Source organism: Rattus norvegicus, chromosome 9, assembly GCF_021556685.1.
Source record: "Rattus norvegicus strain SHRSP/BbbUtx chromosome 9, alternate assembly SHRSP_T2T, whole genome shotgun sequence".
NCBI lineage: Eukaryota > Metazoa > Chordata > Mammalia > Rodentia > Muridae > Rattus > Rattus norvegicus.
Genome location: NC_141542.1, coordinates 6,013,926 through 6,041,653, shown reverse-complemented (window position 1 = coordinate 6,041,653; position 27,728 = coordinate 6,013,926). Strand labels below are relative to the sequence as shown.

Genomic DNA, 27,728 nt, shown 5'->3' with positions numbered 1-27,728 from the left:
TGTGAAGGCGGCATTGTTCACTGGAAGCAGGAAGATAAAGAACTCAGTCTGAGTAAGGGCAGCTTAGAAAAAGAGGAGGTGCCGGACGGAAGTCTGGAAAGATCTGAGGTAACTCAATAAGGGTGGGTCCTCTCCAGGCTCACATCCGTGCATGCGCAGTCGCAAACGCCCGTGCACGTTTTTCACAGCGGCACACGCAGTCACACTCTCAACAAATACATTCGCCTCTTTCTTAGCCCCTGCAGCGTGCTGGGGTTAACAATTAGCTTACAAACACAGGGGAGAAATAAGATTTAGGAATTAAAAAAAAAAAGTCCAGGAAGCATCTTCAGGAAAGGTTTGATCCAGGGGTCCAGGAGCGGAAAGCTGGATATGGCCCATATCTAGCCATCTCAGGGCCTCAGTGCCCTGGTCCGCCAGAGGCTTTGCGGGCGATAAGAATCTCAATCTGGATGACAGCAAGCTTTCATTTAGGATCCAATCAGGACTGAGGTTCAGGGTGTTTATTCTCCTGACTATTGATTCACCTGGGTCTGATGGACTTCTAAAAATGTCACTCAACCATCCATTGGATCTGGAAGTCTCTCTGAGGTCTCTGGAAACATAGGAGGATTCAAGGATCCCAGAATGGGTCTCCCCTCTCCTCTCCATCCAGGACTCCAGGTCTTTCTGGGACGCAACTACCGTAGGCAACCTGGGCTGGGTCGCCTTAGAAGGCGGAACTGCGCCATGGGGACCTCTGATTGGCTCTCTGTCCCGTCACTCCAAGGCCCCTCCCTCCACGGGACCCACAAGGCCGCCCCCCCCCCCTCCGGGTAGATCGGAGCTGGACTTGTTAGGGAAGGTTTCCTGGCCTCGACGACCTGAGGACTTTGGTGAGAGGGAGGTGGGGGGTGGGGGGTGAGGGAGTTGAGGGGGGTGGGAGGGGACGAGGGGCAAGATCGGTTTAGAGACGCCCTTGAAAAAGAGGGAGAAACGAGGTTTCTCGGGGAGGACTCGGATATCCCAAAATCCCTGCACACTAAGAAACCTTACTTTTAGAGGAGACTTTAACTTTTACCCAAGGACCCAACTTTTGCTGCGCTTCCAACTCTTGGCCTGGCCCTCGAGCGTCCCCATTAGTGATTGAGTCCCTGTGCGTCAAGAAAGGTGGATTCCACCGTCCTGGATCCCCAGAATTAGAGTTGTGTTCAAATGCACGTCCCAAGCGTCCTGACCTGCGGTCCTCCCTCCTCCCCGGGATACTGAGTCTACTGTCTCCAAGAATAACTAACCCAGCAGCCACAGTTGCAAATAGTTTTACCAGCCCTGCACTAGCCCCAGGCCCTGGAGTGTGTAGGGGTAGGGGATGAGGGTCCAGGGAAGATGCTTAAAGCCAGGCCTGTTCCAAAGGACATTGTGACCTGCGGTCTTGTCTCCAGCCGAGCCGGGTGCCTCCCTCTTTTGGAATCTCTCAAATTCAATGTTTTGTTTCTGTCTTGTTAATTGTTTTTGGAAATGGCCCTACTCTGTAAACTAGGGTGGCTTGGAATTTGCCATTCCCCTGCCTCCAACAACAATGCTGGGATGACAGCGTTGTTACCAAACCTAGAAGAAAAACTCCCTTAACCACCTCTAAATCTTGGCTACAAGCTGCTTTTTGCCCCTGGGGGTTTCTCTGGCTTTATCAGCAGAGAAAGTAATCTTGTGGGCGGGGTGTGTGGGGGAGGGTTAGTTTCAGGCTGCTAGAGCCGGGTGTAGGGAGGTCAGATTCCGACAGTACTCTAAGAGAGCAAAAGGCACTCACTCCCTGGTCCACTGCGGCCACCCTTGCTTGGGAATGGGAACTCCAGGGATATGACTCCTAAGGGATCAGTGAGGCTCTGCCACCCGCCTTACCAGGTGACCGTTACCGGGTTTAGGTGAGGCATGACCAGCATCACCTGACTGCCCTGTTGGGAAATCATCTCAAAGCTAACTGCTGCGGTTTGCCAGACTAGTTGATTGAGCACCCTCTATATTGAGTATATTGAGCTTAGCTGCTGAGGTGAGCGTCCTTCAGACAATACAAACCAGTCCGCCAGAGAACCTGAGCAAGATGACCAAGCCTTCCAAGGGATTATCGCCTTCTGATCTCCTACCAGGGAGCTCCAAAGTCAGGAACAGGGGCCAATGAGATGGGACAAACCAACACCTCTGAGTTCGACCTCACAGTAGGAGAATATTACTCCTACAGGTTGTCTTGGGACGTCCATATGTGCACACTATGGTGAGCATACATTCACACACACGTGATAAATGATAAAATAGAAAAGGGGCCGGGGGTGTTTGTAATTCAGTGGTGAGCCCTTGCCTGGCGTGTAGTAAAGACCCCCTGGGACCATTGTGTGCGCACACTTAACACCAGAAGAGTTCAGACTTGTCACACTAGAGTTTCCTGGGGCACAGTGTCTGAAGTAGGGGCAACCTTTAGACCCATCATCAATTTGAATCGGTGGAGCAGGATGAGGGAGGCAACCAGGCCTGGCCGTACACTGCTTACCACAAGTGAAGACCCCAACTTCCCTCTGACATGATTTCTCATCTGTTCAAAACCCTGCCTTGCTTTATCTTTTATATATTTGGTTGTGAGCCTAGCCTTTAACGGCTGAGCCATCTCTCCAGCCCTTGCTTTATCTTTTGAGACATGGTCTCATGAAGCCCAGGCTGTCCTAGAATTCATTGTGTAGTGAAAGATGACCTTGATTTCTGACCTTCCTCATGTGCCACTTGGTGTCTGTGGTTCTGGGACATCATGAATGCCCAGTTCCAGTTTTTAACTGTTTTTTTTTTTTTTTAATTAACTAATTTTTTTTTTCCGGAACTGGGGACCGAACCCAGGGCCTTGCGCTCGCTAGGCAAGCGCTCTACCGCTGAGCTAAATCCCCAACCCCTTTAACTGGTTTTTAAGCAGGTAATATCACCTACTTGTCCTAAAATTCAGGCACCAGGTTTCTACCTCTGTCTGAACCCGTCCTTAGTCCATCAGGCTTCCTGATCTTCTGACATCTATGTGAAGAAAAACTGACTCAGGCCGCAGTGGTGGTTCAGTAGTTAAGAGCATTTACTGCTCCTGCGGAGGACTCAGGTTCAGTTCCCAGCACCAGCTCAGGCTCCTTACGTGACTCCAGCTGCAAGGGTCTAATGCGTTTTTCTGGACTCTGTGGCCACTGCATGCACAGAAACAAAACTAAAACATAGATCTTTATAAGATTTATTGTATTAGTTCGTTTTGTTAAGACTGGGCCTGATGCTGTAAACCAGACTGGTCTGGGATTGACAGATCCTCCTGCTTTTCGTCGCAAGCACTGGGACTGAAGGCGCACACTATCACCCCTGACTCAACTTGTTTTTGTTTTTGTTTTTTTAATTATTTTATTTATATATATATATGTACAGTGTAGCTGTCTTCATACATACCAGAAGAGGGTATCAGATCTCATTACAGATGGTTGTGAGCCGGGCTGGAGAGATAGCTCAGCCGTTAAAGGCTAGGCTCACAACCAAAAATATAACAGATGGTTGTGAGCCACCATGTGGTTGCTGGGATTTGAACTCAGGACCTCTGAAAGAGCAGTTGGTGCTTTTAACCACTGAGCCATTTCTCCAGCCCTTAACTTGTTTTTAATTACGTGTATACACGTGTGAATGTGAGTCTAGTGTCCGTGGAGGCTACATGTCCATGAGTTTGAGTTACAGGCAGTTGTGAACCCCATGCTATGGATTCTGGGAGTCAAACTCTGGAAGAACTGTACGTGCTTTGTACCTCCGGAGTTGTCTTCCCAGCTCCCAAAGTTCTTTTTAAGGAGAAAGAAAGAATCTTAATGTTTCAGACATTTGCCTCTGAACTTCTCAGCTCGTGAGAGAGTTCTCTGTCTTAACCTGAAAACACAGGGACATCTGTTAGTTCTTTATTTTTGTTTTTAAATCCCCTTCTGCTGGGCAGCTAGATTGTCTCTACTTTCCTGTTGAGACCCACAAATGGGCACAGCTGTGGGATCAGTGTCAACTGTCTGGTCACATAGAAGAAGGCTGTGAGGGAACAGTATCCCTGAGAGAGGTGTTGGACCTAACCTGTCTCCTTAATGGATGGCAAAAGTGACACTTAAAAGGGCATGTCTGGGGGGCTTGGGGATTTAGCTCAGTGGTAGAGCGCTTGCCTAGCAACCGCAAGGCCCTGGGTTTGGTCCCCAGCTCCAAAAAAAAAAAAAAAAAAAAAAAAAAAAGGGCATGTCTGGGGGCTGGAGAGATGGCTCAGCGGTTAAGAGCACCCGACTACTCTTCCAGAGGTCCTGAGTTCAATTCCCAGCAACCACATGGTGGCTCACAACCATCTGTAAAGAGATCCGATGTCCTCTTCTGGTGTATCTGAAGACAGCTACAGTGTACTTATATATAATAAATGAATCTTTAAAAAAAAAAGGGGGGGCATGTCTGCCAGGCGTGGCCTAAGAACCCTGTCACAGCCACCCAGAGTTGGGGTTCTAAAGCAAGAGGTTGGGGGCATGATCAGGAATGAAGCCTCTGCCTAGAATTCCCCCAGTGAGAGGGACTAGGGGCACGATCAGAGGTTAGACCCTACCTAGAATCCCCCAGTGAGGGGCTGGAGGGTGTGGCCATGGGTGGAGTCCCACCTAGAATCCCACAGTGAGGGGTTGGGGTGTGGCCAGAGGTGCAGACTTGTTGAGTATGCTTGAGGAACTGGGTTGGATCTCAGGCACCACAGGGTCAGTGGTTGGGGCAGAGTTAGGGTGAGGTAGGACCTTGGACCCTCTGAACTGATGACTGAGTTCTGAGAGAGCTGAAAGTTCACAGATCAACTGTGCTTCCTATGTTCCTGGCTTTCCCTGGAGATAGGAGTAGGGCTGGCTGTCAATTGACTATCTTCTGCCCACAGCAACTGCTGCTGAGACCATGTCTAGCAATGGGACAGAAGCTCCTGCTGAAGAAGTTCAGGCTGCTGTGGAGGATCCTACCATGCAGGTGAGGGGCCTGTGCATCAGGGAGCCCTGGGCTTCTGAGTTCTGGGTCAGCTTGCTGGGAGCTGAAGGGGCTAGCCTGGAGGCTAGTCAGGAGGTCTCCCTCCTTCCTTCTTTTCTCTTTTTTTCTTTTTGTTTCGTTTTGAGACAAAGTCTTGATATGTAGCCCAGGCTAGTGTGGAACTTACAGAGATCCCCTATATCTGTCTTCTGAATGCTGGGGTTAAACCTGAGACCCAGCCCTTCATTTTTTCTTTGCTTTCAGTACAGGGTCTCATGTAGCACAGGCTAGCCTCAAACTCACTATATGGCTGAGGATGATTTTGAACCCCTGATCCTCTAGCCTGATTTTAACAAAAATCCTCCCCCCAGGACTCACATGCACTCTCTCTTACTCTTTCTGTTTCTCTCCCTCTCATCTCTCTGTCTCTGAGATAGTGTCATTTAGCCCGGGCTGAATTCCAATTCACTGTGTAGCCCAGGGCATCAAAGTCATCACAGAACCCTTGAGGTCCCAACCTGTGCTGGATGGCATCATGTGCCATTACCCTTGGTTTCTAGGGTTGGGGATGGAACCAAGTGCTTTAACAAATATGCATTTCTTCAGACAAGCATGGTGTAGCTATAGAGGTAGGCAGGTCTCTGAGTTCCAGGCCAGCGTTGTTTATACAATGAGACCCAGTCTCAAAAATACAAGAGGAAACCAAAAAAAAAAGTGATTTCTCAGTCACTGCATTGCCTGCCTGGCACGTCACTGGGGTGGCCAGTCCCATGCGAGAGCCTTCAGGTGCCTGCTTTGTACAGTTGTTTGTCAGGAGTGGTAGAGCCCAGCTGATGTGTTCCCCCAAACTGAGAGCATGCTGGCAGGTACCCCAAGCTTCTCACCTGGTCCCCTGCTCCCCACAGCCTAGTGTGGTGGGCCGTGTTGCCAACCTGCCTCTCATCAGTTCCACATGTGGGATGGTGAGTGCTGCCTACACCTCCACCAAGGAGAGCTACCCCCACGTCAGGACGGTGTGCGACGTGGCTGAGAAAGGGGTCAAGACCCTCACCACAGCTGCGGTCAGCAGGGCGCAACCCATCCTGTCCAAGCTGGAGCCCCAGAGTGAGTTGAAGACCCCAAGGTGTGGAGAACGCCGCTCATGGCCATCTTTGGAAGAAATCATCCCCACTTCTGATCTCCAATTCCCCGGAACCAGTCCTGGGCTGCTCCCCAAACCTTTGAAGGGCATTTACAGTGAATGTGTGTTTTCTCCTTGCAGTTGTGACAGCCAACAAGTATGCACACCAAGGGCTGGATAGACTGCAGGAGAGTCTGCCCATCCTCCAGCAGCCCACTGAGAAGGTCAGTGCTAAGTCGGCTGACTCTGTCTTGAGGCCCTGTCTGCAACAGTCTTCACCTGCACTGGGCAAGAAGTTCTTAAGGTTGACCACATCCAGTCAGAATACCCTCTGGGTCCTCCTGAATCCAGAACAAAGGCATACTCTGTCATCTGGTCTGGCCCCTCAAGTACTAAGCACAGTTTAGATTGTGGTCCACATCCTTAGAAACAGAGTTGTAAGCCTTTGGAAAGGAACCTAAACCCAAGAAGACAGGATGCAAATACAACAGACACACACATCAGATTCTGCCCCATGACTTTTACATGTGCTGTTCCAGAAACTCAGACCTCTGATCTCTAGAACCCCTATTAACCAAATCCAGTAGATAACTGGATAGCCAGTAGGATATATCAGGACATGACCTTACTGAAATAGCCCAGGTTGGCTTGAATACTCTGCAACCCCTTTCCGGGACCCAGCCTCTCACTGGGGGATCCCTAGGCAGAGGCTCCAACCCTGGCTATTCCCAGCCCCTCATTGAGGAGTTCTAGGCAGGACTCCACTCCTGGCCATGCCCCCAGTATCTCCCCAGGGAATTTTAGGCAGGAGCTCTAGGCAGTCCCCATTCTGTCTGGCTTCTGAATCAAAGGCTGAGTGGCTACTTTGCTATGGGAACACACTTTTCATGTTCTTGTGGACTAGGCCCTACCCTGTACTCCTGTCTACCATGACCATGAATACTTTCAGTAATTGGACAATAGAAGATTCTGGGTTTGTTGGCATCTGGATGGCCTGAGGCCTGAGGCAGCTGGAGACCTCCCAGTGACCCTTTCTCCCTCACTCCCAGAATGTTTTCTCCCACTACAGACCTGCTTTGAAGTGTCCTGCACACTGCTACTCCCATTATAGAAAGAAGCAGTTCAGGTCGGGTTCTCTAGACTCACTCGTGAGGTACAGCCTATACTGAGGCTCTGCACCTGGGATTGGGGACGGTCTCTTTGCCCTCTGAATCACTCGGGACCAGGGTGTGGCCAGCATGGCATTCCAACCTAGGCTATTACATAGACTGCAGCTACATAGTTTAGGGTTGGAGCCAGCCTGGAATACATAAACCCCTAAGTCAACAATAAATAGGGCCACGATAGTTCAGTGAGTAAAGGCGACTGCAGCCAAGCTGGAGGACCAGAGTTCAATCCCCAGAACCTACAAAGTCAACTCCCACAAGTTGTCCTCTGAACTTCACATGTGTGCTGTAATGTAAAAAGAAATTTAAATCATTACTTAATTATCTAATTAATCAATTAGAGAGCGGAGAAATGGCTCAGTAGTCAAGGCTGCTTGCTCTTCTTCCATAGAACCTGAGTTTGGTTCCCATTACCCATTTTAGGTAACTCACAACTGCCTGTAACTCTGGCTGGCCTCTGAGGTCCTCTGCACACAGAACATACCCCTACGAAGATGTATAAACTTAAATTTTTTAACTAATTGGAGAGGACGCAGGCTCATCTGGGAACACCTTAAAATAAAAACCAAGGGGTTGGGGATTTAGCTCAGTGGTAGAGTGCTTGCCTAGGAAGCGCAAGGCCCTGGGTTCGGTCCCCAGCTCCGAAAAAAAAAGAACCAAAAAAAAAATAAATAAATAAAAACCAAAGACACAGAGAAGTTGAGTGATGGCTGTCCTGGAGCTTACTGTGCAGTGCTGGGATTGAAGGCACCAGAATCCCAGCTCTGAAGTCTTACCTAACAAGGCTAGGATGACCCCGTGGCCTGAGTTTGGCATCCCAGTGTGGAAGGGTGCCAACATGTCCCCTCCTGCAGGTTTTGGCGGATACTAAGGAACTGGTGTCATCAACAGTGTCTGGGGCTCGAGAAATGGTATCCAGCTCAGTGTCTGGTGCAAAGGACACAGTGGCCACTAGGGTCACAGGAGCAGTGGATGTGACCTGTGGGGCTGTGAAAAGCAGCGTGGACATGACCAAGTCCGCAATGACCAGCGGTGTTCAGTCAATCATGGGTTCCCGCGTGGGACAGATGGTGATTAGCGGAGTGGACAGGGTGCTGGTGAAGTCGGAGGCCTGGGCAGACAATCGCCTGCCCCTGACAGACACAGAACTAGGTGAGTATCCTCACCCTGGGCCCTCTGGCCTCCAGCCTGGCTCATCTCCTACCTCAGTGCCTATGCTTGGTCTTCCCCACAGCTGTCCCGGAGAGGGCTCCCTCCCCTGCCCACAGCCCTTCAAGTCCTCTGGTGGAACCTTACCATCCACCACGTAGGTTCTAGGGGTCAAATTCAGTCAGGCTTTGCAATAAGTACCTTTACTGCTGAGCTATTTCTTAGTTCAAGAATGATCCCCCTGCCTCCACCTTTCAAGCCCTGGTGTATGCCACCCCACCCCCCCCCAGCTTCCATAGAGGTCTCAGTTCCTCCTGGTTTGGCCATGAGCCTGCAGCTCTGCAACTTTGGCTTTTGTGTAGTGTATTCATCCAAAGCATGACAAGCACTCACTCCCAGCCTGCAGTGACCCTCTGCAGGAGAGATCTCTGCTGCACCTCAGTAGCTCCCCAACAGTTGGCAGGAGACACTGGCCTGGGAGAGAGTGGGGTGCATGGTGAAAAAATAGGAAGGTACTCCAAGTTGGGGGCATGCATAAAGAGTAACCAAGGCTCTGTGGGGGTGCCTCACATCTGAGCAGCCTTGTTTTGTTTGTTTTTTTTTGTTTTGTTTGTTTTTTTTTTTTTTAAGGATTCTTTTTTTTTTTTTTTTTTTTTTTGGTTCTTTTTTTTTTTTTCGGAGCTGGGGACCGAACCCAGGGCCTTGCGCTTCCTAGGCAAGCGCTTTACCGCTGAGCTAAATCCCCAACCCCTGTTTTGTTTTGTTTTGTTTTAAGATTTATTTATTACATATAAGTACAGTGTAGCTGTCTTCAGACACACAAGAGAGCATTAGATCTCATTACAGATGGTTGTGAGCCACCATGTGGTTGCTGGGATTTGAACTCAGGACCTCTGGAAGAACAGTCAGCACTCTTAACCACTGAACCTCTTCCCAGAGGCATCCCTGGCTGTCCTATAGGACCCAGTAGCTTATAGGGAATAGCAGAGCCACATGGGACCTAGCTTTGTAACTCAAGTGAGGTAGCCTGTGCCTGTCATCCCAGGAAGGATGGGATGAGGCAGGAAGAGAAGTTCTAAGCCAACCTCGGCTACAGAGCAAGACCCTGTCTCACAACACAAGAATCCACTTCAGGCAAGGGTTGTGGTTTAGTGGGTAGAGTGGTCACTTGACACACACCAGCAGGCCCAACCCAAAAAGTAGCTGATTGGTTTACAAAATGTACCATATAAGAAGTGAGAAAGTAGAAAATTCTTTTTCAAAATAGAGATTTTTATCTGGCGTGATGGCACATGCCTTTAATCCTGGCACTCAGGAGACAAAGGTAGGCAGATGTCTGTGAGTTTGAATCCAACTTGGGCTACATAGTGAGACCTTTCTCAAAAACCAAATCAAACAAAAGGCCTTGGGTTTTGACTTTTTGTCTCTGAATGCCTCAGCGACCTCTCACTGAGTGTGGTGCAGAGGCCATAGCTGTGTCTGTCTGTCCCAGACAGTCTTCCCCCTGCATTTTGAGACACGGACGGCATCAGTGACCTAGGACTCTGACTTGGCTAGGTTGACTGGCCAGGTGGCTCTCGGGGTCTGTCCTCCTGTCTCTTCCACCCCAGTCCTGGGATTACAAGCCTGTACCACCACCCACTTTTCAATTTTTAAAATATATTTTATTTTAATCATATGAGGTGCCTGTGCATGGAGCACCCAGAGCACAGCTTCTGGTAATTGGTTCTCCTGCCTTGGGATCCATGGGTTGAACTTGGGTCATCAGGCTTGGCAACAAGCACCTTGGTCTGCTCAGCCATCTTGCCAGCCCATCTTTGTTTTCTAGTCCTGAGGATGAACCAACTTCCAGATAGCTATTCTACCACTGAGCCACACCATTAGCCCTCTGCTTGCACTTTATTCTGAGGCAGGGTCTCCCGTCGCTTAGGTTGCCAGAGACTTACAATCCTCCTACCTCAGCTTCCCAACTGCCTGGTACATGGCGTGGACTGGGCAGTATGAGCCTGAGCTCTCTCCGTCTGTTCCTGCAGCCCTGATTGCCACATCTCCAGAGGGCGCAGACATGGCCTCCCTGCAGCAGCAGAGACAGGAAAGGAGCTACTTTGTCAGGTTGGGCTCGCTCTCCGAGAGACTCCGCAACCAGGCCTATGAGCACTCCCTGGGCAAGCTGTGTAATGTCAGGCAGAGTGCACAGGACGCGCTGCAGCAGCTCGCACATGTGCTTAGCCTGGTGAGCATCCTGGTACGGCCAAGGCTAGGCCCCCTTCTTGCAGCTCCCCAACTTGAGCTGAGCTGATATCTTACCCAGCTGCAGGTGGGCTGGGCTGGTTCTCCTAGACTGGCCTCCTCCACACCTTAGCATATCAGTCAACTCAGACTGTATAAAAAAGTTTCAGGGTGTGTGAAGCCTGGGCCTTTTTCTCTGCCTGACTGGATAGGGGTGCTGGTCGCTGGGTTGCTAGGCCAGCAAAAGCAGGTAAGGCACATGCATACTATTCCAGCTTAGTCACATAAAGTTGGTGGTGGTTGGTGGTAGAGTAGGGTCTATCTTCAGCACTGCCCAAGAGGAAAAACAAGGCAGAGGCCAGCCTGGTCTATGTAATGAGTTCCAGGCTAGCCAGAAAACAAAACAAAACAATGTAAATGAAGAGAGTCCCCATCCCTGCTGTGTCCACCTGGGACCCAGTGCCTGGGACTTGAGCGCCTTCTGATAGGCCCCTTTCTCTGTGCTATAGATGGAATCTGTGAAACAGGGTGTGGACCAGAGGCTGGAGGAGGGGCAGGAGAAGCTGCACCAGATGTGGCTCACCTGGAATCAGAAGACCCCACAGGATGCCGAAAAGGACCCATCTAAGCCAGAGGTACCTGCTGGGGCCCTGGGGTCCCCCTGTGAGTCTCCGTGCCCTGCTCAGTGTAAGCCATGCTTCTTGTCCCCGGAGCAACCACAGAATCCGTGCTTTACAGGATTCTATCTTGTTTTGGCTATGGTTTTTAATTTTTGCATTATTATTATTATTACTGGGGTGGGATGGGGTGGGGTTGGCTTGGTTTTGAGATCCCAGCTGTGCGGCACCATATCTGGCCTCTTAGTATCTCTATTGTGCTTGATTTGGGGGTTGTAACTTTTGTTTTAAACTTTCGCTGTTTGGCTTTTGATTCCCTCTCCCTGCCCTGCACCAATGGCTTTGGTCTCTGATGGGACTAGTTCTGGTGTCTCCCTGTAAATCTTAACTATTTTGAAAAGGTTATAGGAGTCTGTCTTCTTGTTCCAAACCAAGGAGCCAAATTCCTGTCCTCCATGCTAGGCTCCGCACATTGCTGACCCTCAATAACTCCCCCTCTGCCCCCAATCTCCCCCTTCCAGCAGGTGGAGGCCCAGGCACTCAGTGTGTTCAGGGACATCGCCCAGCAGCTTCAGAGCACGTGTGTGGCCCTGGGGGCCAGCATCCAAGGCCTGCCGAGCCACGTCAGGGAGCAGGCCCAGCAGGCGCGGAGCCAGGTGGATGACCTTCAGGCCACCTTCTCTGGCATCCACTCCTTCCAGGACCTCACAGCCAGTGTTCTTGCCCAAACTCGAGAGCACATAGCCAGAGCCCGAGATGCCCTTGAGCACACTGTGGAGTATGTGGCCCAGAACACTCCAGCCATGTGGCTGGTGGGCCCCTTTGCTCCTGGAATCACTGAGAAAGCCCCTGAAGAGAAGTAGGGAGAAGGACCAGGGCCAACACCTATCTGACTTGACTGCTTTTCCCAACAGTCCTGTTGCACAGCAGGTCTTCCCCTACTCTGAGTCTGAATGAGACGTGTTTAACCTTTTCCCATCAGTCTTTTTAAAGCAAAAATATTTTTTCTAGAATCTAGAATGTTCTGGAAAAAATTGTTTTCCTGAAAAAATGAGGATGATGAATAGTGATAGCACAAGCCTGTCATCCTGGGCCAGCCCTGTGGTGTAGAAGCAGGAGGGTCAGTTCAAAGCCTGACTGCCACATAGCAAATTCAATGATAGCCTAGACTACGTAAGACCTTGTCTTGAAGTAAATCAGGCATAGTGACATTCCACTCCAGTTTCTTTCCTGCATTCATGGCCCAGAATAGCAAGAGCTTTTCTGACAGACCCTGATACCTGGTCCAAGAATCCAGCAACTGTGACAGGATGGAGAACTGGAGTGTTGCAGTCGTTTCAGATGAGAAAGTGAGAGCTGAGAATCCACTGTCCCTTAGATAATGCCTTAATAAATTTTACCTGCTTCAGAGACCAGACGGGTGCTGTGTGTTCCCTTCCTAGCAGCTGAGCTACCCTGATACCTGGAGGGGCCTTCTTCCTTATATCTCTGCTTTATGCATAGTGCAAGTCTTCCCACCTTGAGTGTTAGAAATGACCATGTGGGAACAGCAGCAAGAGCCTGCTGCCTGCTTTCCCTCCTCCCTGTGAGATACGGAGAAGAACTAGTGTGACAAGCTGAACCTGCCAGACTTTCAATGTCTGTCCCCCTTGACCTCAAGGTCATCCCAACTCAGAGGGTGGGAACAAGAAGATCAGGAGTTCAAGGTCATCCTTGGCTACTTAGTAAGTTTGAAATTAACCTGGGCCACACTGACACTGTGTCTCAAAACAGAAAAACCCAGGGCAGGAGAGATGGCTCCAGTGGTAAAGTGCTTAGAGTTCTTGGCTTTGGGGTGGAAGCCAAGAAAACTCACTTCAGAGACAAAGCTTAAAAATAAAAGCTTTGGGGTTGGGGATTTAGCTCAGTGGTAGAGCGCTTGCCTAGCAAGCGCAAGGCCCTGGGTTCGGTCCCCAGCTCCGAAATAAATAAATAAATAAATAAATAAATAAATAAATAAATAAATAAATAAATAAATGCAAGCTTTATTTTCTGCACTGGCAGGTAGGTGGCCAATTTGGGATCTGATTCCCAAAGAGACTACGCAGACCTTTTTATAGGAATGGGAACACAAAGCGAGGGGGAGCCGGCTGGGCTGTTAGAAAGAAGTTAATGTGGATGACTGGACTTAATCCTGGTCACCTGGTTTCAGGGCCCTTGAGTCAGCTTTTACAACCAGGTCCCTTCCTGGACTCTGGCCTGGACTCTAGTGATAAAGGACAAAGGAGTGGTGAGCAGATGTAGCCGGTTAAGACGGGAACACATGTATGACTTGTGTCTTGGTTTAGACAACAGGATAGGCATCTCCCTCTTCGTGTCCTTTACTGGGTAACAAACACGAAATATCTAAAAAGCAAGTTGGATTCTGGGGCCTGGGAACATGGAGATGGAGGATGATGGAACTTGCTCCTGAGATGACTGGACTCAGGCAGCTGTCTCCTAATGATGTGACCAAGAGAAAACATTGGATGTTAACCTCCACAAAGATGTACACATGTAAACACAAAAATGGAGAGGCCATTCTGATACCTGATTGTGTTCAGTGATGCAAGGCAGATACTCCTGACTAGAATCCCCAGCAAGAGGGTAGGGGTAGCTCATTTGTGCAGCCACCTCCCAGTCACAGTCCTCTGTAAATAGCTGCTTTTCTGTTTTCAGAATTTAGCTTCACCAATTTTTATTTATTTATTATATTTAAGTACACTGTAGTTGTCTTAGACACACCGAAAGAGGGTGCACACCAGAAGAGGGCATCATTTACAACTACAGATGGCTGTGAGCCACCATGTGGCTGGTGAGATTTGAACTCAGGACCTCTGGAAGGGCAGTCAGTGCTCTTAACCACTGAGCCATCTCTCCAGCCTAGCTTCCTTAGTTTTAAAACATGCCTGTAATTTCACCACCTAGCTGAGAAATACTCACAACTAAACAGTTGTATAAGATCTTTTGGCCTCCAGCACTTCTGTTCACTTATCTTGTATTAATTTATTTTTGAGATGGAGCTCTCTCTGTGTTGGTCAGGCTTTCTTCGAACTTGGGGCAATCCACCTGCCTCAGTTTCCTGTGTGCTGCTGGACTGATAAGAGTGAGTCACCAGGCTCCCTGTGAACTTAGCCACGTGGTACTTTGCGAAACCCCAGAGTATGTCACTAGCTGAGCTCTGTGGCTGCCAGCTTAACATTCTCTAGGGGTGGAGGGTTCCTTCCTTCTTCCGCAGCTCTGGCCCCACAGAGTGCAAGCCCTGCCTAGTTCCACGTGGCGCCAGGGCACTGGGCCGGAGGGCAGGGCCTGGCTCAGCTAGATGATGTGATTACAGGCGAGACTGCTGACTTCATCCTCTCCTCCCCACAAGACCCGGAAGGGAGGAAGGGGTGGAACCGAACTCTCCCTCCTCCTCCAGCAGCTACCAGGGACCTCGAAATCTACCAGCTCAGGACCCCCACAGCCAGGTAGGATGAAGGCAGAGGGGACAGCACGGCAGGCACAGGGTCAGGAGTGAGTGCTGGGCTGCCACCTGCAGGCCCTCAGGTTGCTCAAGCCCTTTCCCTTGGACACTCAGATCTGCAATCCAACTCCTGACCCCAACCCAGCCCTGTGATCTTGGGTTCTCTCCAGCCCCTAGTACTCCCAGATGCCTAGATCTTCTAACTAGAGGTCTCCTCCAGCCCCAACAGCGAGCGAACCCCCATCCCTCTTCACCCTCAATGCCTCCCCTTGCTTTCTCTACCTCAGTGTCCTCTGTCAAAACCCCTGCCCCAGACTAACACAGGCACCAGCTGCCACCTGTAAGGACTGGCCTGCTGCAGCTTCTGCAGTCTGCTCTGTTCCTGGCCCAACACAGGCCCCTGGACCATTCTAAGGAGAAGGCCAGGGAAGAAAGAGAGAGAGGCCTATTTACATCCCATCCACCCACAAACCCAGCCATCCGCTCACCCAGCCACCCACCAGTCCTGGTTTATGCTGCTCTGGGGATACCACACAGGGTCTTAGGCATGCTGGATGAGCACTCTCCCTACTGAGCATACCTCCTACCTCTCTCCGCTTCCTTCACTCTGTCTCTCTCCCTTCCTTCCTCCCCCCCCCTCTTTCCCTCTCCCTTTCCTTTCCTCTCTTTCTTAAAAATAAGTGCTTTTATTTTTTGTCACTTGTGTTATCTTGAGACAGGGTGTATCACTATGCAGACCAGGCTGGTCTGGAACTCATTTGGACTGACCCTGATCTCTCGGCTCAAGAAATCCTCATGTTGTTGGGCAGTGGTGGCACACACCTTTGATCCCAGCACTCAGGAAGCAGAAGAGGGTCAATCTCTGAGTCTGAGGCCAGCCTGGTCTACAGAGTGAGGTCCAGGACAGCCTGGGCTACACGGAGAAACCCTGTCTTGAAAAACAAAAAACACAAACAAGAAAGAAGAAAAAAATCCTTCTGTCTCAGCTTTTCAAGTAGCTTGGACAAGAGGAAAATGCCACCCTTACATGGTAGACGCAGGAGGATCAGAAGTTTAAGGTTATGCTGGGCTACATAGTGCAAGGCCCAATCCTGTCTCAGTGACAAGAAACAAGCAAATAAAACACAACTACTCTGTTCACTGCTTAATTATGTCAATAAACATTTATCTCTCCTGTCTATGTCTCTTTCTCCTTTCCCATCTCTCTGTGCTGCCTTCCTCTCTTTTCTGGCTGGGGGCTGAACATGGTCTCATGTATGACAGGCAAGTACTCTGTCAACTCAACTGTATCTCCAGACCTCGGTATGCACTTACTAGGCACTAGCTGTGTACCAGGCACTGTCCTGTTCATGTTGTTCAAGACAGAGTTCAGTATGTAGCCCTGGCTGTCCTAGAACTCTGTAGACCAGAGAGGCCTCAACTCAGAGATCCTCCTGCCTCTGCTGAGTGCTGGGATTAAAGGTGTGCACTACTACTAGGCCTATTGGTTTGTTTATTTTTACTTTATTTTGTTTTGTTCTCCTTCCACCACATGGGTCTGAGGAATTGAACTCAGATCTTCAGGCATGGCAGCCTCGAGCACCCTTCCACTGAGCCATCCTGCTGACCCTCACTGCGCATTTATTATGCACCTACTGTGTGCCAGACGCTCTAGATACAGGAAGTAGACAATATCAGAGTCCTCTGTGGAGTCCCCAGATTGGTCATGTAGGAAGGACATGGTGGCTGTTCGACAACATTAGGGAGAATTTCGTGTGAGTTATGAAGAGTTGAGAGAGAACTCTAGCAGGGGATAGATGAGTGAGTGCACGTGTATTGAAAGCTGCTCACTGCGGGGTCCAGTGGGCAACTGCACTGAGCTTTTGTTCCTAGAGGGGTGCTGGTGCCATCTGAGGGACAGTCATGCAAAGGCCCTGAGGTAGGACAGTGTATTTCAGGCACAGCGCAGCAAGGACAGAGGGAAGAGAGGGAGGAACAAGTCCTGGTGGAATTCTTGTAGTGCTGTGTCCTCCGACTAGTGCCCCCTGAACCCCACAGTCCATCTTCTGTGCTCTCTGAGGTAGCTCTCTGGACTAGCTCACCTTGAGGGGCTCTGCTCAGTGATGCCCGGAGGTACCCCCCACCCCAGACTAATTTCCTCCATGGTGCTTTTATTTCTTGAAATGATCCTAGGTGGTTGTTCTCATTTCCCGGTGCTCCATCAACAGCATCCACGACAGTGGCCAGACACAGTAGGTGTGTGAGACCTGTTCAGGCATGGGGTGAGAGGATGGAAGTGGGTAGATTTTTGGTGCAGTGGAGAAGTCAGGAGTAGGGCTGAGTTGTTAGGGCTGTGTGTGTCCTCTGCTCCAGGGCCTCTGTATGAACTATGCCCTTCACTCAGGCTTCTCCATTTTCATGTTCTCTGAGTTCTTGGGATCTGCAAACACAAGCCTTTGTTTTTTTATTTTACTTATATGATTACACTGTAGCTGTCTTCAGACACTACATGATCTCATGACAGATGGCTGTGAGCCACCATGTGGCTTTTGGGAATTGAACTTGGGACCTCTGGAAGAGCAGTCAGTGCTCTTAACCGCTGAGCCATCTCTCCAGCCCTGCAAACACAAGCCTTAATCCTTGGAGTTCTTGACCCCTTCAGTCTTAGTCCTGTGGCAGCACTGATGTTCCTGACCTGCTGTGAGCATCGTCCATTTTTTTCTGGCCCAGGGTTATATTTTTCTGTTTCTTTTGTCTTCACAGTCACCGCCTCTGCCTTCATTGCCACACCTGATTGCCCCCATTTCCCAGCAGCCACAGAGAGGGTGGCCCCTCTCTCAGCTCTCTCCTTCCTGGTCTGCCATCTGCCGTCACTGCTCCCACCTGTGACCGTGGCTCTGCCAATGGCTGTAAGGCCCTTCCCTCTGGGCCCAGCCCACCTCTGCTGCTCAGAGTCAGGTCTTTGAAGGCTTTAAGGTCATCTGTGTGCAAAGTCTGTGGATTAGCTGACTGACCTGTCTACTTCTGGTCTAGACCAGGGTTCCCATTGGGCATTTTCTATGGGGCATTGTGGGACCTTCAGGTGGCCTTCACCCACTCCACATCAGGGCTCTCTGGTCATAGCAGCTTCAACCACGCCTGCCTGAGTGGAACAGGCAGTGACCCCCATCACAGCCTGGCTGTGGAGGCAGAAAAGGTGTCAGGATGCTCTGAGGCTCAGAGCAGTCACTTCTCACCACACCTTGTCTATGCAGCACTGGGCATGGAACCTGGTGATTTATGATACTTACCCAGCACACTCTACCCACTGATTATAAGTGTGTGTGTGTGTGTGTGTGTGTGTGTGTGTGTGTGTGTGTGTGTATCCCCTCCCTGGCTGGCCTAGAACCCTGCCTCTGCCTCTGCCTCTGCCTCTGCCTCTGCCTCTGCCTCTGCCTCTGCCTCTGCCTCTGCCTCTGCCTCTGCCTCTGCCTCTGCCTCTGCCTCTGCCTCTGCCTCTGCCTCTGCCTCTGCCTCTGCCTCTGCCTCTGCCTCTGCCTCTGCCTCTGCCACTGCCTCCTGGTGCTGGGGTTAAACAGGTGTGCCATCTTGTTTGGAAAGTCATGATGAACTCCCACCCCTGCAGGTCTGCACTGTCACCCTCCAGGATCCTTGTGGCAGGGGACAAGGCTGTGCATAAGACAATTGGTTCGGAACATGTCTCCATCCACCCCACTCTCTGTGGCTCCAGGCTTCATCCTCCCCCATCCATGACCAACCCAGCCCCGTCACTCCATAGTGTCTTTGGCATTCTAAGTGCCTTGGAAAGGGACAGGCTGACCTGTCTGAAACACAAGCTGGGGAGTCTGCATCCAGGCAGCCTGGAGTCAAAACTTCTCCACGCCATGGTACTCCTGGCTCTGGGCCAGGACACGGAGGCCAGGGTCTCTCTGGAGTCCTTGAAGGTAAATACAGCAGCGCAGCTGGTAGCTGGCCAGTGGGCAGACATGGAGAACACAGAGGACCCTGAGGAGCCTCCAGACTTGTCCTGGACGGTGGCTCGCCTGTACCACCTGCTGGCTGAGGAGAACCTGTGCCCGGCCTCCACAAGGGATGTGGCTTACCAGGTGGCCCTTCGTGACCTCACCTCCCAGGGTGACCACCAGCTGGGCCAACTCCAGAAGGAGGCCTGGGATCGGTGTAGTTCTCATCAGGGTTCCCTGCAGCCACCATCAGCTGCCCCTGCAATGACTAGAAGTCAGCCTCGCCCCATTGACACATCAGACTGGAGTTGGGGACATACGTTACACTCCACCGGCAGCACTGCCACACTGGCCAGTCACCTAGAGATCAGCCAGTCGCCCACTCTGGCCTTTTTCTCTTCACACCATGGAGCCCATGGGCCCAGCAAGCTATGCGACAAACCACTGGGCACTCAGGAGCCTCAGCTTGTCCCTGAAGGCTGCGAAGAACCTGACAGGAGCCAGCCTCCACCAGTGCAGACCAGTATCTCTTTGGGGTTACCACACGAAATTAGGGTCCCAGAGGTGGCTTTGCCCATCCTCCCTGACTCTCTGGCTGCTCCAAACACAAGTGTCCACTGTCCCATTGAATGCACAGAGGTGTCTGCAGACTCTAGGTCTCCCCTGACATCCATCACAGAAAGTGTTGGAAAGCAGTGGCCTATCACAAGTCAGAGGTCACCTCAGTTTCCAGTAGGAGACGATGTTCTGCCGAACTCCATGTCATCCAGCCCTCCTGCCCAGCCACCGTCTTCCCAAGCCTCCTCTGTGCAGCCCCCTCTGTCCTCTGCTTCCTCCCAGAGCAGCTGCCCTGCTCCCCCAGCCTCCACACCCCCTGTTTCGGAACACTTGGAAACATCTGATCAGAAATTCTATAACTTTGTGGTCATCCATGCCAGGGCTGATGAACATGTGGCCCTACGTATTCGGGAGAAGCTAGAGACCCTTGGGGTACCTGATGGGGCCACCTTCTGTGAGGAATTTCAGGTGCCTGGGCGTGGTGAGCTGCACTGTCTCCAAGATGCCATCGATCACTCAGGGTTCATGATCCTGCTCCTGACTGCCAGCTTTGATTGTCCCCTAAGCCTGCATCAAGTCAACCATGCTCTCATGAACAGCCTCACCCAGTCTGGGAGGCAGGACTGTGTGATCCCCCTCCTCCCACTTGAGTGCTCCCAGGCTCAGCTCAGCCCAGACACAACCAGACTGCTCCATAGTATTGTGTGGCTGGATGAGCACTCCCCAATCTTTGCCAGAAAGGTGGCAAACACCTTCAAAGCACAGAAGCTCCAGGCACAGCGCGAGCGCTGGAAGAAAGAGCAGGAAGCCAGAACCCTCAAGGAGCAGAGCACACAGCTGGAGGCTGAGCGGCAAAGGGTGGCTGCCATATCTGCAGCCTACTCAGCCTATGTCCATGGCTACACAGCCTGGCAAACAGAAATGAACAGACTTGGGGTGGCCTTTGGGAAGGACTTGTCACTGGGGCCCCCAACACCTTTCCCCAGCTGGCCAGGGTTTCCGAAGCCAATGCCTTCCCATCCTCAGGGTTGTACTCCAGTTTCCCCCTATTCTCCGAGGCAGCCTCCGTCCTCTTCCCTATCCCAATCCTTTTCACCAGCCTCCTCCCCAGCCCCCCAGACTCCAGGACCTCAGCCTCTAATTATTCATCATGCCCAGATGGTACAGTTGGGAGTTAACAACCACATGTGGGGCCACACAGGGGCCCAGTCATCTGATGACAAGACTGAGTTTGGAGAAACCTTGGATGGGCCCTCTGACCGAGGGGAACCCCTTTCTTGAAACTCCAGAGTGACCAGGTTGGACCCCACCTAGATTGCGAGAGTGGCAAGACTGAACTTCACTTGGGTTCTTAAAGTTATATTAGAGGAAGGGAACCTTGCCTGGGCCCCCACAGTGGCCATTAGTTGGTCCCAGTTTGAGACCCCAGAGGCAGGGAAGACCACACCTGTAAATCAGGGCTTGGGAAACGTGCAGAACCCCCATTTGAACAGACTCTGTGGGACCCCAACCTGCATCATCTCTGTGAATAGAGGATGATGGGGCCATAGGCTCCTGTGAGGGGTCCTCAGTGTGGCCATGTAACCTTCATATGGTCTCTCTGGGGGGGGGATGCGGTGCTGGGGCACATAGGGAAGGTCCTGTTTATAATAAAGTTATTGACAGCTGAGTCACAAGCCAACGCCCCCACACTCCATCACCCTCAGGAAACAAGCAGGTCACGCCAACTTCGCCATGACTAGAATAGAAAAGGGGGTGTACCAGCCCAGTCCTTGAGTGGCAGGAACCGGAAATTATGTAGATATACTCATCCCATTGGTCAGTTCAGGCTACGTAGCCTTCTGTTGCAAGGAATTCTAGGAAATGTAGTCTGGTGGGGGGGGTGCTGCAGCCATTCATCAGGAAGTCTTATAACTTCAAGAAAGGAGGAGAAAAAAAACTGGGAGTTGCTGCCAGTTTTGATTGTTTTGTCACTGCGGATCATCTTCCTTCATGCTGATTCCCCTCCCCAAGACATGTCAGACTCTTATACATTAAACAAACAAACAAAAACAACTTTTTTTTCTTTTCACATTTATTCTAGCAGATTTTGGCACAATGGACTGTGAGTGTGTAGTGAAGTTCAGCCAAGGCTGTGAGACTGCATATTCTCAATTTATTTACTGGTTTTATTCTCTCTCTCTCTCTCTCTCTCTCTCTCTCTCTCTCTCTCTCTCTCTCCTTCTCCCTCTCCAGATTTATTATTTTTATTTATGTGTATGTGTGTAAGGCTGTTGGAGTTTATGTGCATCTTATAAGTACAGTGTATCAGTTCCCCTGGAGCTGGAGTTACAGGATGTTGTGCATCCCTTGATGTGGGTGCTGAGATCATATGTATGTATGTATATGTGTGTGTGTGTGTGTGTGTGTGTGTGTGTGTGTGTTTATGTATGCATATTGTAAGAGGGCATCAGATCCCATGGAAGTTCTGTTATAGAGCAGGGGTTCTCAACCTATGAGTCCTGACCTCTCTGGGGGTCAACTGACCTTTACACAGGATCACCTATCACTAGGTAAAGAGATAAATGTCTTTACCTAGTCCTGGATCAGCAGGGCCATGGTGGCTCACACTTTTAAATCCAGCACTTGGGAGGCAGAAGCAGGTGAATGACTTCAAGGGCCAACATGGTCCAGGATAGCAGGGACTACACAGAAAAATCCTATTGTGTGTGTGTGTGTGTGTGTGTGTGTGTGTGTCTGTGTGTGTCTGTGTGTGTCTGTGTGTGTGTGTCTGTGTGTGTGTGTGTGTGTGTGTGAGAGAGAGAGAGAGAGAGAGAGAGAGAGAGAGAGAGAGAGAGAGAGAGAGAAAGGAGAAAGAAAAATAATTTTCATAGCCCTGAAACTCTCTATGTAGCTCAGGCTGCCCTCCAACTCAGAAAGACCCACCTACCTCTGCCTCCTAAGTGCTGGGATTAAAAGTGTGAGCCACCACACTTAGATTATGTTGGTTTTTGATGCAGGGTCCCTTTTACTGCAGGCTCTCCCTGAACTCAACATGTAGCTGAAGATGACTGTGAACTTCTGATCCTTCTCCTGCCTCTACCTCACAAGTACTGTTGTTGTTGTTTTTAAAGATTTATTTATTTTATTTATATGAATACACTGTAGCTCTTTTCACACCCCAGAAGAGGGCATCCCATGTAGTTGCTGGGAATTGAACTCAGGATCTCTGGAAGAGCAGTCAGTGCTCTTAACCACTGAGCCATCTCTCCAGCCCACAAGTACTGGGTTTATGTGGTACTCAGCACTCGCAGTATTGGGGTTCATGTAGGCTAGGTAACCTCTCTCCTCACTGATCCCTAGTCCCAGATTTTAATGTGCCCACACATCTCAACCCTCCAAACAAACCTGTGTGAAATGTGGAGTCATTTTACAAGTAGGGAAAACTAAGGCCCAACACTGAATTCTGGCCCTCAACATTATTTTAGTTAGAATTGAAGAGAGTGATGCAGAAAGCCAGACTTCCAACGACCAGCAACTGTGTGTCATCCATAAACAGTCAGATCTGCAGGCTGTCCCCGGCAGAAGTGGCAGGAGGGGATGAGTCACCCAGCCCACTTGTTATTTTAGTCTTGTAGTCAGACCTTGTCAGGACTCTTCTGTGTCAGCTTCTGACCTGAAGTGAAACCCCAGCATCACAGTTCTGCAGTCCCTTGGGGGCGGGGATGTAAATGAAGTTCTCTAACCTTCCATATGTGGGACTGTCCAGGTTTCTGGAATGAATGCAGTGGTGGGGGGAGGTGCTGGGCTCTTGGTTATGGGTGTTCTGGAGTGGAGAAGTGTAAAAGGAGGCATTATCAATGGAAGCACGGGGGCTCTGTGTGTGTGTGTGTGGGGGGGTGAGGGACAGCACAGCCAAAGCAAGGGCTGTGTTAGGGGAGCCATGGGAGGAGGCAGAGAAGGAAAGTCTGTCAATTCATCTCCACTGGATTTGGGAGGCCTGAGAGATGACTCAGCTGGTTAAAGGGTTAGGCATTTGCCATGGAGCCTCATGACCCAACTTTGCTCACCAGGACCCATGTGGTAGATGATGACTCCTGCAAGCTATCCTCTGACCTCCACACAGTTGCACATGCACACGCCCACAATAAATCAGGAAATATAGGGCTAGAGATGGCTCAGTGGTTAAGAGCATTGGTTGTTCTTCCAGAGGTCCTGAGTTCAATTCCCAGCAACCACAAGGTGGCTCATGCCCTCTTCTGCCATGTAGATGGATAGAAAGACAGAACACTCATATACATAAATAAATCTTAAAAAAAACAAAACAAAACTGGGTTTGGTCCCCAGCTCCGAAAAAAAAAAACCAAAAAAACAAAAACAAAAACAAACAAAACAAAACAAAACAAAAAAAACCCCAAGAAATGCAATTTAATCATCCTGGCACTTGGGAGCAGAAAAAAAAGATCACAAATTCAAGGCCAGCCTCAGCTACTTAACAAGTTTGGGGCTAACCGGGGCTATGGGAGACTGTCATTTTTCACATTTTCAATTTATTTGTACTGCTAGGCAAGTTCTACTTCTGAGCCCCAGCTCCAATCCTTCATGAATTTTTAGATGAGGCTTTACTTAGCGTCTGCTGTGTGCAGACCTGTGCTGGGCACGGAGAAGCCAATGGGCAAGAGCTGGTTGGTGGAGTAACTGAAGAAATCTTGAGGAAGAAGGCAGTGAGGGCTGGAACCATGGCTGTCCTGTAACTTACTACATTTATTAGGCTAGCCTTTACCTCCTCTGGAACAGTGGAATTCATGCTGGATGTTAAGGAATCTTTATTTTATAAATGTTCTCTCCAAGCTCAGAGTCATATTTTACAAGAGTCACACAGCATTATGTGTGGGCCTGACTTTTGACTGGGACAGAACTTGTGACACTGTTTTTAGATTTATGTGTGAATATGTGTGTGGAGGTCAGTCTTCTCCTTCCACTGGGCTGTGGGGATCAAACTCAGGTGGCGAGGCCTGGCAGCTTTGGGTGTGTGTCCCAACACAGGCAGTAGAGACGTCTGAGTCTGCAGATGGCTAGGATGAACAAGTGAGCAGACTCTTTCCTTTCCGTGCCTGTGGCAGAGTCCAAGGTGACCATGGCCTGGCTCCACCCAGCCCTGTGCCTTCTTCAGGGAACTGAAAGGAGGAACTTGTGCCACTTGCCAAGGCCCTCCTGGCTTCTGCCCACACTTTTTGGAAGATGATGACACCCCTGTTGAAAAGATTTCGATATAGCCCTAGGTGAAGTTCCCACGCCCCACTCCACAGCAGGGAGTGCACTGTTGAAGGCCACTGTGACCTTGTACGGAGGACTGGCTCCCTCCCCAACCCTCCTCACTCTGCAGCAGTATTCTTTCAGCCAGTTTCCTTCTTTCTTAGGTGTGTCTTGGGACTTTTTAGACTAGCCAGTGGTTGGAAAGCTCCCCCTATATTCTTCCCTGGCTCCTTCTTAAGTTTCATGACTGTGCTCACATCCAGCTTTGGGAGCTGGTGGAGTAGTCAGAGTCCCAGCTGCTCCTGCCAAAGACCCATATTCAGTTCTAAGCACACATGTGCCAGCTCACAACCATCTGTAACTCCAGTTCCAAGGCAGCATCCAACACCCTCTTCTGGCCCCTGTGATGGCCAGTCACACTTGCAGGCAAAACACGTGTGTGTGTGTGTGTGTGTGTGTGTGTGTGTGTGTGTGTGTGTGTGTCTTTGTAGGGGGTTTTCTGGGTCATCTCATTTAAAACACATTACTTTGGGGCTGGGATTGGTGGGTAAAGTGCTTGCTACAGAAGAGGACTTGTGTCTGAATATGAATAAAAAAGCTGGTGTCTGCCTGTGATCCCAGTGGATGCAGGGGTCCTGGGCGGCTTGTCTAAGCATCTCTATGCTGCAGGATCAGTGAGACTGGCTCAAAACCAATCATGACCACTAGAGGGCACAGGCAGCAAAGACTTGCTGCATAGCCTGCTGATCTGGGTTCAATCCCAGATACCCACATGCTGGAAGAACACCAGCTCTCTAGAGTTGTCCTCTGAGCTACACAGACACACACACACAAACACACATGTGCCAAACCATCAGGAAGCCAAGGTGAGTAGTTCCTGATATGCTGATGACCCCTGGCCTCCTAGCATGTGCACACATGTGCCTGCACATGTGACTTCCTACCTAGGGCCCTGGCACAGGCTAGACAAGAGCTGTACCACTGAAGTGCATCCCCAACCCGAATCTCACTTCAGGCCAGGAACTTTGCTGGTCACATCAGTGCTTGGAAGGCCAAGGGAGACAATGTGCCTCAATAAAAACCTTTCAAGTTAAAAACTAAAATTTATGCCAGGTCAGCCTAGGCTACATAGTGAGACCCTATTTCGAAAACAAAAACAGAACCAAAGGACCCCCAAAACAATAACAGAACCCATATGCCCCAGTCATTCAGCACCCACAATAAACATTTTGACTTTCAATTGATCTTCCATTTAGATTTCAGGTCATCTTGGCCCCTGTTCTTTTCCTGCTGGCTCATAGGTCTTGTTTGGTCAATCATCCACTCATAAATGTACTGAAGTGTATTTAGCTCCTACTGTATGCAAAGATGCCTTCTGTGGTTCCTTCATCTACGTTTGTGAGCTCAGAGCTCCACTCACAGAGGTGGGGTGCTGAACTGGTGGTCATCTGAGCTCATGGGCAACTCCTAGAGAGGCATCTGGGGAGTGACTATGGAGCCTCTAAGGGGCCAGGGAAGCCAGTGTGTCTACAGCACGGAGGGGGCAGCATGCAATGGGTTGATCCCAGCTGTAGGACATGAAACCTGGACTCCATGCTCAGTTGATCAAGATTCAAGGTCAACTTCAGCTACACAGTGAGTTTGAGTTCAACCTGGGCTACATGCAGATCATGACATGTTGAGGGGTGTGGGAAGTGCTGGGGGATGCCAAAGTGGTGCTGCAATAAACAGAATTTTCCGTCAGGAGGTACCATGGGCTGCAGCCTGAGCTCATGCACACACCCTGCCTGGTGAGGATTTCAGCCCCGGGACAAAGATAGCAACAGCTGTCATTGGGTCACATTCCTGGAGAAGCACAATGCCCCTTCCAGTGTTGCAGGCAGGAAAACTGAGGCAGAGAAAGTGGAACCATCTCCAAGACTATGAGAGTGAATGTCATTGTCATGCCAGGAGTTGGTGCCCAAAGAGGGCAGTCTCCTGCCAGATGCCAGGGTGGGGTTTTTATTTTTAGCCTGTTTTGTGGCCCAGGCCTTTAAGCAATCCTGGGAAGCAGCCAGACTCCCAGGGACATGAAAGGGGTTTTCTCCTCTCTGGACTTAGGTCCACCACTCCCGCACCAGGGGCTCTCAGACCCTCACTAGATGTGAGCTGGTCAGTGCATACTGGTCAAGCTGGCATGGGACGTCTGCTGCTCTGTGGCTTTCACACTCTAACTTTTGTGGTCTCGTCCATTACTGCTGGGGGTCCAGCCTCACTCATCCTAGCCATCTGCTATTACTGCAGTTTTCTGTAAGAAAACTTTACTGTTTTTAAAAAGTATTTTTCCCAGGACTTGGGGTGGTCCCCAGGGCATGCTCACCAATGCTTACCGCTGACTGTACCCCAGGCCTGAAATCAATCTCTGGAAATGGCAATGATTGTACACCCCTGAGGAAACTCTAAAAACCACTGATTTGTAGATGTGAGAATGGTCAATTTTATAAACTTGAGCATACTGTCACATAGTGGTGATCCCAGCCCAGGAGCAGGAATTCAAGGCCAGCCTGGGCTTTGTGAAACTCTGCCTAAAAAGACTAAAAGCAAGGGGCTAGTGAGATGGCTCAGTGCTTAACCCGAGTACCCACGTCAGGTGGCTCACATGGACTGTAACCCCAGCACCAGGCAGATGTACCTCTACAGGCCCTGCACTCATAGACATACCCCACCACAACACACATTGCGGGGGAGGGGGGGGGTCAACACAAGGCTCCTTTGTGTAACAGTCCTGGCTATCCTAGAACTGTGGACCAAGCTGGCCTAGATCCCCCTGCATCTGCCTTAGTGCTGGGATTAAAGGCATATGCCACCACACCAGGGACAGACACATAATTTTAAAAGCAAGCAAGCAATGGCTGAGAGGGAAAGTACCCTGGGAGGCAGTGCATGATCTGGGAAGACTTCTGCAGGTCAAGGTCAGTCAAGCTCACTTGGTGTTTGTTGCTTGTTCTTGTCTACCTGCCTCTGGAGTGCTGAGACTGAAGGTGTGTGACAGACAGCACATCTGGTTCAAGCATGCTTCTTGATAGGCTTTTACAAGTCTTGAGGGCTGAGTGTGGGGAGCCCCCAGACATCTCAACTGTGCAGAGCCAGACTCTGGCCTACACCTGCTGTGGTGTCTTTCACCCTCCTGGGCCCTCTGTACATCTGGTGCAGTGCCAAGTGAGGTGGCTCTGTGCTGGGCCATGTTTGACC

The 27,728-nt window shown here is 50.3% G+C and overlaps 2 protein-coding genes across 3 annotated transcripts; both read left to right on the top strand.

Annotated features, from left to right (window-relative positions):
- The first annotated feature begins 817 nt into the window (after nucleotides 1-817).
- Nucleotides 818-12,694, top strand: Plin3 (perilipin 3). Of its 2 annotated transcripts, NM_001399329.1 has the most exons (8): nucleotides 818-875; nucleotides 4,916-5,001; nucleotides 5,904-6,102; nucleotides 6,260-6,342; nucleotides 8,139-8,436; nucleotides 10,467-10,666; nucleotides 11,172-11,297; nucleotides 11,801-12,694. In NM_001399329.1, the coding sequence occupies exons 2-8, from the start codon at nucleotides 4,933-4,935 to the stop codon at nucleotides 12,140-12,142; spliced, it is 1,317 nt and encodes a 438-aa protein (NP_001386258.1). In that variant the 5' UTR covers nucleotides 818-875; nucleotides 4,916-4,932; the 3' UTR covers nucleotides 12,143-12,694. The 2 variants fall into 2 exon arrangements, with proteins under 2 accessions (NP_001386258.1, XP_087421815.1); XM_087565689.1 differs by lacking the exon at nucleotides 5,904-6,102 and having other exon boundaries at nucleotides 11,801-12,691.
- Nucleotides 12,695-14,694: 2,000 nt separating this feature from the next.
- Nucleotides 14,695-21,317, top strand: Ticam1 (TIR domain containing adaptor molecule 1). The gene is made up of 2 exons (NM_001431327.1): nucleotides 14,695-14,767; nucleotides 18,368-21,317. The coding sequence occupies exon 2, from the start codon at nucleotides 18,492-18,494 to the stop codon at nucleotides 20,541-20,543; it is 2,052 nt and encodes a 683-aa protein (NP_001418256.1). The 5' UTR covers nucleotides 14,695-14,767; nucleotides 18,368-18,491; the 3' UTR covers nucleotides 20,544-21,317.
- Nucleotides 21,318-27,728: the final 6,411 nt, after the last annotated feature.